This window comes from Abramis brama (genome assembly GCF_963993115.1).
Source record: "Abramis brama genome assembly, chromosome: 10".
In the NCBI taxonomy this organism is placed as follows: domain Eukaryota; kingdom Metazoa; phylum Chordata; class Actinopteri; order Cypriniformes; family Leuciscidae; genus Abramis; species Abramis brama.
Window position 1 is genome coordinate 4660032 of NC_139972.1, and position 10712 is coordinate 4670743.

At 37.0% G+C, this 10712-nt stretch overlaps 1 protein-coding gene across 6 annotated transcripts in view; it reads left to right on the plus strand.

Annotated features, from left to right (window-relative positions):
* Positions 1-9774, plus strand: part of eif4g1b (eukaryotic translation initiation factor 4 gamma, 1b) — a 69240-nt gene extending 59466 nt beyond the window's left edge. For all 6 annotated transcript variants that reach the window (XM_084125909.1, XM_084125907.1, XM_084125908.1 and 3 more), the window contains 8 exons: positions 18-190; positions 525-650; positions 2595-2676; positions 3402-3500; positions 3606-3746; positions 5989-6070; positions 6628-6768; positions 8305-9774. In XM_084125909.1, the coding sequence (XP_083982035.1) occupies positions 18-190; positions 525-650; positions 2595-2676; positions 3402-3500; positions 3606-3746; positions 5989-6070; positions 6628-6768; positions 8305-8486 (1026 nt within the window). In that variant the 3' untranslated portion in view covers positions 8487-9774. The remainder of the gene's footprint in view (positions 1-17; positions 191-524; positions 651-2594; positions 2677-3401; positions 3501-3605; positions 3747-5988; positions 6071-6627; positions 6769-8304) is intronic.
* Positions 9775-10712: the final 938 nt, after the last annotated feature.

Genomic DNA, 10712 nt, shown 5'->3' on the forward strand with positions numbered 1-10712 from the left:
TTCCTGCTGTCCTGAAGGAGGCGCTGCAGTGTGTCATTGAGCTGGACTGTGCGTCTCTGCTGTCTGTGTTCGTGCGGACAGGAATCGAGTCGACGCTGGAGCGCAGCGCCCTCGCTAGAGAGCACTTGGGTTTACTGTTTCACCAGCTGGTCAAAACACAAACACTATCTACACAACAATACTACAAAGGGTGAGAGATGTGTGCATAATACAATCTTTATAGCCAAATGAATTTATGAATGGCCAGAACACATTAAATATTTTCTGTTTTTGGTTAAAACGGTGTCGTGTTCGCGGCCCCTAAGTTAATAATTAATGATCTTTGCAATGGAAGTGAATAAATCAAAAACTAACTTTATCTGGAAAATAACTTTATTCTAGAGCTGCTGTAAAGCCAAACAATCTCTGTTACTGTAATTTCCTATTATCACTGTAAAGCTGCTTTGAAACGATCTATATTGTTAAAAGCGCTATATAAATGAAGGTGACTTGACCTGATAATATAATCCTAATAATTGTGTCAGGCTGTTGGAGGTATTGGAGGTTGCGGAGGATATGGCGATTGATATTCCTCATATCTGGCTATATCTGGCTGAATTAATCTGCCCTATACTTCATGAGGGAGGAATTCCCATGGGGCCGCTCTTCAGGTGAGCCTGCAAACCACTTTACACTGATACCAAGAATATCCCTGCTGATGAAGCCACACAAAAATCAATAAATGGATCAAATTGACAATAAGATATAAGATTTTAAAGGTGCTTTGTATAATATTTAGGAGGATCTGTTGACAGAAATGCAATATCATATACATAACTATTAGGGGTGGGGAAAAAAATCGATTCTTAGATGAATCGCGATTCGGGACGTGGACGATTCTGAATCGATTCACAAATGTCAAAAATCGATTTTCTAAAAAAAAAAAAAAAAAAAAAAAAATCTAATAACGTAACATTGAAGGAACGCAAAAGGCGGAACTCTGAAGCGGACGTGCAGTGCGCGGACAGTCTGTGGCGTGCACATAACAGAGACGCGCACATAACAGACGCATGATGGCTGAGCGCCAAATCCGAACGGCACCAGAGAATGTCTTCGTTAAAAGCTAACGTATGGAACATTGGCAATTTCATTGTGATCTATTTAGTATTTTTTTGTATGAGAGCTAATTTCTGTATTGTTTAGTTTTCACATCAATATGCTGTGTAAACCGATCTGATCTGTATGCAATATGTGCAATTCCAGTCACAAAAAGTTACATTTTGACTGTAAGTTACTCTCTGCAGATGTTCATTCACTTTCTTTGCTATTTTTGATTGTGGTATACAGCAAACATTTCAAGTCATAACTCTTTATTATTTAGTTGTGTATAAGTCAAGAGCGACTTTGTATGTTACTAATTATTCAGAATATGCATAAGTCCACAAGCATTATATGATAGCTTCTGGTACATAATTCTATATTTTTGAACGAAAACTGTTCGTGAATTTGCTACAGCAAAATGTTTTTGTTTTTTTTGTCTGAAGGATTATATTGCTCATTAGAAATTACAAGAGGATGTTGGTTAGAAGTCTATTATTAAATGCTAGAGATTCAGAATATGCTGAAGTTTGTATTCATTTACTACAAGTATGCTGCTAGTACAGGCACACATTTATTTTCCTGTTGGTTCTCAGCAATGTTGGGACATATGCTGGCAAATGTAACCTTACAGTTGACTTGCCAAATCACTTCCATTTGTTTTATTAATACAATTAATATAGGAAGTATTGGAAGTAAGTTCGTTATGGGTCATCATAAATACTTTGCTTTAAAAGTACCAAGTAAAAATATTTTTTCAATGTTTTTGATAAAAGGCACTTCCCTGAGAATTGAACTTAATAAATGTGAAAAAGACACTTTAATGTCTCCGTTTGTCATTCTGTATTGCAAAGCAGATGAGAGTAGATCATGATCAGAAACCTGATTAGAAATCATTATGAATAAAATCGAATTGTTTTGAATCGAAAATCTTTTTGAATCGAAAATCGATTTTGAATCGAATCGTGGCCTCAAGAATCGGAATCGAATCGAATCGTGAGATGGTAAAAGATTCCCACCCCTAATAACTATGTATTCAGTGGTGTATAAAGATCTTAATGAACCGTTGTGTTTTTATCACCTTAGAATGAGCATTTCTCTCTACACACACCGCGGGTCTCCTTACACACACGTTTCTACAGTGGCCCTGAACGGACACACGCGTTTCGTCACTGTGTTGTTCTTCATGCAAAGAAGCTAAAGCTAAAGTCAGCGAATAAAACACTGACACAATGATGAACAAGTCACAATAATATTCGCAATAACATATCGTTTTACTGAATAATCAAGTAAACCTAATTTCTGAATTTATCTTTGTAAAGAAAGTTCATTATTTAACTGGCTACTCTCTGCTGTCTCAGACGACGACATCACTTCCTGTCGGCCACCGTAACTTCTGTTGGGTGCAATTCGCAATCTGACCACTAGATGCCGCTAAAATTTACACACTGCACCTTTAATCTTTTCTAATGACGGAATGGTCCTGCTGACCTCTGACCCCTGTGCTGTATTTGTAGGGAGGTGTCTAAACCACTGGTGCCTCTTGGGAAAGCTGGAGATTTCCTGGTGGAAATTCTCAACCTGCTCTGTAAAGGAATGGTAGGATGTTTGTGTAAATTGATTAATTAACATCCTGACGCTTTGGCTGCATGATTCATTGAAGAAGAAACGAAAAAATGATATTGCTTAGTGTGAAGGCTGCGATTGATTTTAAATAAATATATAATGAGAATCTCCTTTAAACAAAAGAGAAGCTTCCCTTTAGTTTTCCACCAAAATTAAAAAGCTTGATTGTTAAACATTAAAAAAATAAATTAAGACAAATAAAATATTAGTTTTGTAATTTTACAGTTGTACTGTAAAATATATATATTTTTTTTAATTCTCATTTTATTTTAAAGTTTAATATTATATTATTAGTAGTATGGTTATTTTATAGTCATACTAATATATAATCACACACATTTTGGCCAAATTGGCCACATTTTTTAATTGATTTTTAATTTCAATCACAATTTTGTCTGAAAAATCAGAATTTTTTTTTTTATTTTTTTTTTTATTATGCAGTCCTACCTGAAACTTGCACATCTCCTAAATTTTTTACTCGTTCACTACAAAGTAAGCAACACTGACTTGAATACCTGCTGTACACTATAAAATGCATTATGGGTACAAAAGAGTGACATAGTCAGGGAATACAATTCGAATTACATGGTTGACACACCGCATAGTGCACTATATAGGGAATAGGAAGTGATTTCAGCAGTGCTTGTGTTCTGAATCGAGTTCTGAAAGTGTTTGTTCGGAACTGTTTCCTGTTTTAGAGTCATAAGAAAGTGGGAGCGATGTGGAGAGATGCGGGACTCAGCTGGAAAGACCTCCTGCCTGAAGACGAGGACGTCAATAAGTTTGTCACCGAAAAGGTGAATTAATTGACAGCAACTGTAGCGATCTGGAATTATAGTTACGCTTCTTTTATAAACATAAACTATATGTTTATTAATCCCCTATATAATCTGTGTGTGTAGGGAGTGGAGTTCACTCTGGGTGAGGAGTGTGACCGGAAGAGTAGTAAATCATCATCTCTGAGTCCAGAAGACATCATCAGAGAACTGGAGCGACTCCTGCAGGAGAAAGCAGACAACCAGAGGATCTTTGACTGGCTGGAGGTGTGTGTGTGTGTGTGTGTTTGTGTGTGTGTGTATATAACATTCAGTCTTCCAAACGCTAAAAGGGCGAGGAAATTTACGGTTACACTATTTCGATAGTCCACTTTAGACATTCTACTAACTATAAGTAACTTTTCAACTACATGTCAACTAACTCTGATTAGAGTATTAGTAGACTGTTAGGTTATGGTTAGATGTTGGGGTCCGGGTTAGGAGATTTTTACGCTCTTCCAAGAAATGTGTGCGTTCTTCCTAGAAACTTTTACGCTTTTCCGAGAAACTTTTGCGTTCAACCAAGAAACTTTTGCGCTCTTCCGAGAAACTTTTGCATTCATCCGAGAAACTTTTGCGCTCTTCCGAGAAACTTTTGCGCTCTTCCAAGAAACTTTTGCGCTCTTCCGAGAAACTTTTGCACTCTTCCAAGAAATGTATGCGCTCTTCCGAGAAACTTTTGCGTTCAACCGAGAAACTTTCCTGCTCTTTCGAGAAATTTTTGCCCTTTTCCGAGAAACTTTTCTGCTCTTCCGAGAAACTTTCCTGCTCTTCTGAGAAACTTTTGCTCTCTTCCGAGAAACTTTTCTGCTCTTCCGAGAAACTTTCCTGCCCTTCTGAGAAACTTTTGCTCTCTTCCGAGAAACTTTTCTGCTCTTCCGAGAAACTTTTGCGCTCTTCCGAGAAACTTTCCTGCTCTTCCGAGAAACTTTCCTGCTCTTCCGAGAAACTTTCCTGCTCTTCCGAGAAACTTTTCTGCCCTTCCGAGAAACTTTTGCGCTCTTCCGAGAAACTTTTCTGCTCTTCCGAGAAACTTTTCTGCTCTTCCGAGAAACTTTTGCGCTCTTCCGAGAAACTTTTCTGCTCTTCCGAGAAACTTTTCTGCTCTTCCGAGAAACTTTTGCGCTCTTTTGAGAAACTTTTCTGCTCTTCCGAGAAACTTTCCTGCTCTTCCGAGAAACTTTCCTGCTCTTCCGAGAAACTTTTCTGCTCTTCCGAGAAACTTTTCTGCTCTTCCGAGAAACTTTTCTGCTCTTCCGAGAAACTTTTCTGTTCTTCTGAGAAACTTTTGCCCTCTTCCGAGAAACTTTTCTGCTCTTCCGAGAAACTTTTGCCCTCTTCCGAGAAACTTTTCTGTTCTTCCGAGAAACTTTTGCCCTCTTCCGAGAAACTTTTCTGTTCTTCCGAGAAACTTTTCTGTTCTTCCGAAAAACTTTCCTGCTCTTCCGAGAAACTTTTCTGCTCTTCTGAGAAACTTTTCTGTTCTTCCGAGAAACTTTTCTGTTCTTCCGAGAAACTTTCCTGCTCTTCCGAGAAACTTTTCTGCTCTTCCGAGAAACTTTTCTGCTCTTCCGAGAAACTTTTCTGCTCTTCCGAGAAACTTTTGCGCTCTTCCGAGAAACTTTTCTGCTCTTCCGAGAAACTTTTCTGTTCTTCTGAGAAACTTTTGCCCTCTTCCGAGAAACTTTTCTGCTCTTCCGAGAAACTTTTCTTTTCTTCCGAGAAACTTTTGCCCTCTTCCGAGAAACTTTTCTGTTCTTCCGAGAAACTTTTCTGTTCTTCCGAGAAACTTTTGCCCTCTTCCGAGAAACTTTTCTGTTCTTCCGAGAAACTTTTGCCCTCTTCCGAGAAACCTTCTGTTCTTCCGAGAAACTTTTCTGTTCTCTTCTGAGAAACTTTTGCCCTCTTCCAAGAAACTTTTCTGTTCTTCCGAGAAACTTTTGCGCTCTTCCAGGAAACTTTTGCATTCAACTGAGAAACTTTTGCGTTCATCTGAGAAACTTTTGCGTTCAACCGAGAAACTTTTGCGTTTCTCGGTTGAGCTATGAGCTCATATTGAAAAATATGAGCTGGGAGGAAGAATCTCATTTCAATACTTTTGCATTCGCTAGCAAACGTTTGTGCTCCCAAATTAAAATTAGTTTTGCAAGTTGTGCGAGTGAATGCAAAGTTCCTAAGAGGAAAACAAAAGTTCTGGTGATGGAAAAGTTATGAGCTGGGAGGAAAAATTATAATTCAGTGCTTTTGTATTCCCTAACAAACAAGTGTATTTTAGAACACAAACAATTTGCAAGCAAATACAAAATCATTGAAATGTTTTTTTTTCCATCTCCATGTACCGTTAGAAGCAGTATTTTACAGCTGCAAATATGATGGCACAACTCAGTTAGAGATGAATTACAGTTGTTCTGTTCAGCTTTTGCAGCTGTGTTTGTCACCTCGATGACCTTTGACCTGTCCCTCTGTGTAGGCCAATCTGGACGAGCAGCAAACAGCATCTAACGTGTTTGTCCGAGCGATGATGACCGCAGTCTGCCAGTCCGCCATCATCTGTAAGTCACTTTTTTCCCTCTCCTTTCAAAATGACACTCAAAACATGTTTAATTTACGTAATGTGAAGCTGAATATTCAATGGGAAATAATGTTGATTTTATACATCAGGATTTAATTCAAAGATTTAATTAAGTCAAGTTTCCACTATCTCAGTCAAGTCACTTTTTTTTATATAGCGCTTTTTACAATGCTGATTGTTTTAAAGCAGCTTTACAGAAATAACAGGAAAATAATGCAACAAAGTTTGTTTCTAGAAGAAAATAGTGTCATAGTCCAGCTTAAGTAAGCTCAGTGATGGTTCATTTTTGTTGTAAAAAAGTTATTAATTGAGTTAATTTATATATATATATATAGCCGCTCTGGAGAAAACAGTGATGTCATCATCCAGCTCAGCTCAGTTCTCATATAATGGTGTCAATGCAGGCAGATCAATAATATTATCTCCAAAATTTGCTTATGATTGTTGCTTTTTGCCAACTATTTTTCTTTATGATAATGTCACTGATGAATCATGTCATGTTGGCTTCAATTTTGTTTTCATCCTGTCATTGTCAAGGTGAGAATCCATATAAAGTAGATGCTAAAGAAATTACCCAGAGGGCCAAGCTGCTGCAGCGCTACATTAAAGATGAGCAGAAAGAGCTGCAGGCGCTGTACGCCTTACAGGGTCTGATGGTACAAATGGAGCAGCCGCCAAGTAAGTGTGTTCGTGTGTCAGTTAGTGATGGAACGCATCACAGAATTCACGGTTCGGATCATTTACGCTTTTTGAGCCACAAATCGATCATTTTTTGGATCAGCAACAAAAAAATAAAAAATAAATATATATATATATATATATATATATATATATATATATATATATATATATATAGAATATAGAATATATATATATATATATATATATATATATATATATATATATATTGGGGGATGTAACTTTGCTTTTCATTTATACTTAAAGCTCAAATGAAGTTCTTCGATACTACATCAGAAACTACTAGACTAACTGATAAAGTTCAAACATTATTAAAAACAAGTGAACAGTCAGTAATAAAATAAGAACAAAGTACAAGCAGAGATTAAAAATAAATAACAAAGTTACAAAGTCAAACAGCATTCAGGTACAGAAAGTAATAATTAAGCCTAAATGTAAAATAGCACTATTTGTTCACTACAGAAATTAAATAGTTTCATCTTTGTTAAAGCTGTATTTTGTTGTTTTATTAACATTAATGACACAGACAACAGTAGGAATATTAGACTGCTGTCACTTTAAGACCGAATAAACTGACAAACATCCAGATTCTTTCTCAACTGTTCACTCATGACAGAACCGAGAGGATACTTGCAGATTATCATTTCGTGTTTATGTGTGCGTTTAAGGGCAAGGAAACACGAAAGAGGAATCAATTCGGTGTTCGAGCGCTATCTGAAATCTAAATTCAAATTCAAAAATTGCTTTATTGGCATGACTGTAAATAATACAATATTGCCAAAGCTTGGAATACATAGAATCATAAAATAGAATAACATAACTTAAATTTAAATAAACAGTGTAACAAATTAGAACATTTGATACCACATTGTTTTAACATATACACACACTAACATTACTGAGGGTCACTGTGGTGGACAGTAGGGAAACACACTGAGGTCAGACACACACATTACACACATATTCACCTGCTGTCTCTCAGGCTGTGGCACACACACACACACGCACGCGCGTATCTGGCAGCCAGTGCTGCTGTCTGTCCCTCTCCTAATATGATCTTTTATCAGCCATGGCTGTAAAGTTCTGTATTACGTTAGTGAGTTTGTTTGTAGAGTTCTCTGACTGAACTTTGTGACAGTGAAGGAGGAAGTATGTCTCTGTCTCGATCTCTCCTACAGTGAACACACATCTCTCTCTCTCTCTCTCTCTCTCTCTCTCTCTCTCTCTCTCTCTCTCTCTCTCTCTCTCTCTCGCTCTCTCGCTCTCTCGCTCTCTCTCTCTGAGACACATTTAACTTTGAAAAATGTTTGAATGTGTAAACTGGCAAGACAAAACACCTCCAAATGATAAACTTTCACTCTATGATGGTTAAATTAAGCAGTTAATCCGCGAATCACACGCGTGCTGATCCGTACGGATCAACTGCGATCCGTTCCACCCTTAATGCCATCAAGCAGCCATATATCCGACGCTTCTCCTCCTCCATCAATAACATCGGCCTCTTTCTCTCTGCAGATCTGCTGCGGATGTTCTTCGACGTGTTGTATGACGAGGACGTCATAAAAGAGGAGGGTTTTTACAGGTGGGAGTCGAGCAAAGATCCCGCCGAACAACAAGGAAAGGGCGTCGCCCTCAAATCCGTCACCGCCTTCTTTACCTGGCTGCGCGAAGCTGAGGACGAATCAGACAACAGCTAGGTCTTTGGCCACACCCACTACAGAGATGGATTGATGGGGAAAAAAACCATAAAATATATTTGAGAAAAAAAGAAAAAAAAAACATTTGGGAGATTTTCAACATTTTTTGTTTAGTTTTTTTTGTCTTTCCGTTTGCGCAAGAAAAATGCTGTTGAACTGAAACGAAATAAAGCGATAAAGAAAAGTATTAGAGGATGACAAGCCTTATCTGCTCGCCGCAGTTTTAGCCGTTAGAATTGCTACTTTCCCGTTTCTCGCTCCTGCTGCCATGGAGACGGACGTTGATGACATCACTTCATTGAATCGTTTATGATGTCACTTCCTGGTGACAGAAAGCTGCTCAGAGTTCTATTTTCCGTTTTGAATCCCTTTATATTTGTGATCTAGTTTCGCGTGGACCGGCTGACCGTGTGCGTGTTGCTGTAACGGAGGAGGATTGGTTCGGGGTTTTTTTCCCTCAATTTGGGATTTTGTTTAGTTCTAGTGGAGTGATTTGAGCTCTTTTTCTATGTTTTTTATGACAAAAAATCTAATTAAAAATGCAAATGGCATCACCTGTTTCAGAGCTGCGGTTTTCAGTTGTTTCTTTGCAGCTCTGGGCGATGAAACATTGCTAGAAACATTAAACTTTTGACCTTTTTGCTGCTGCTGCTGCTGTTGGCCATCGAGACGCTTCTGCCGACCTGACCTGAACGTACGGTTCCTTACACACACACTTAATGGAGAAATCATTCAAACTAAAAAAAAAAAAAAAAAAAATCAAAATAATAATAATTTGAGGAAGGCAGAGACTTGAGGGTGACGAGGAGCTCGTGTGGATGTGCTCTTTGCACCTGTAGTGGACTTTACAAAATAAATCACTATTACGACTTGAAAATATATATAGAAATAAAGTGTTTAAGAGGAGAAAACTAAAAAAAAAAAAAAAAAAAAGCTGGAGAATGAGAGTACGAATACTACATGCCTTTCAGCTCCTTGGAGTGGAGACGCATTTCAGGAGCGCCTTGTAAATACATGTTTTCTTTTTGGTTTTGATGGTTTTTTTGTTTTTCAATAATAAAAATGCTAACTTTAATGCCATGTATTAATTTTTGGCTTTTGTTTTCATGTATTTAATTTCTTTTCTTTTTTTGGCGGTTTAACCACCCGGCTTGTACAATTATCCTCCTCTAGTTATTGATTATAGTTTAATGAAATTATGTAAATATTTCTTTTCTTTTTTTTTGCTTTTTTTTTTTTGCTTTTTTTTGCTTTAAGTATTTAATTAAGAGAAATTAATGCCTCTTTTCACATTTGAAACTGGAAAAGATAATAAAGAACATTGCAATGGAAAAAAAGGACAAAAACGTGTTGATGTTCCTTTTCTTGAGGGTTATCTTGCTTGAAGTACGTTCGTTTATCATGTGCTGAATGTGTTTGGAAAAATATCTGCATTGATTATGGACTGAGATTATTTCTTACAGATGAGTTTTGCTCGTGCCTCATTCGTGTCTTAATGCAAATGATCATCCATAATCAGTCTGTCCAGCTCTGTTTCTGCTGGAGAAAAGAGAACGAGGCAAGCTCGTGATAAAACAAGAATCAACATAAGTTTGGCTTTTCAGAGATGGAGAACTGAGGGATTTGAAATGTTGTAAAAGCGACGCTGAGATGATGGTGTTTTATTACTCAAAAGGTGTTTAATTGAACAGACAAACTGTCATATATATGTCTAACAGAGTTGTGAAGTTGTGAACTGTGAAGAATTATCTATTGTGAATACCGTTTCATTATGGTTGTTGTGCTGAAATTTATGTTCAAGGAAGTAGCGTGTCTATTAAGGCGAGACACTACAGGTGAATAGGGTAAAAGTTTTAACTAGCAGATATCACCATGAAACTTTCCCAGTTGATTTCCTACATTAAGATGAGAAAAAAATGTATTACAAGTTTTCTGTAATTTAATGTTTAAATATGCAAATTAGGCTATATCTAATTAAATATGCGCTAATTTGTATATATTTTAAAAAACGAAATCTGAGTATTGGATAAAGCCAGATTAAAAATTATTTTTTCATTGTGTTCACATATTAGATGGGGAAAAAATTACAGAGGGATTTATGGATATCTACTTTTGTTATCCTGTAAATCAGAATATACTGTCAATAGCCTTAAAAAAATGATTTTCGCCATGTATTTTTGAATAAAATGTTACATAAATCAGGCTAGGAATAATATATTTACAAAT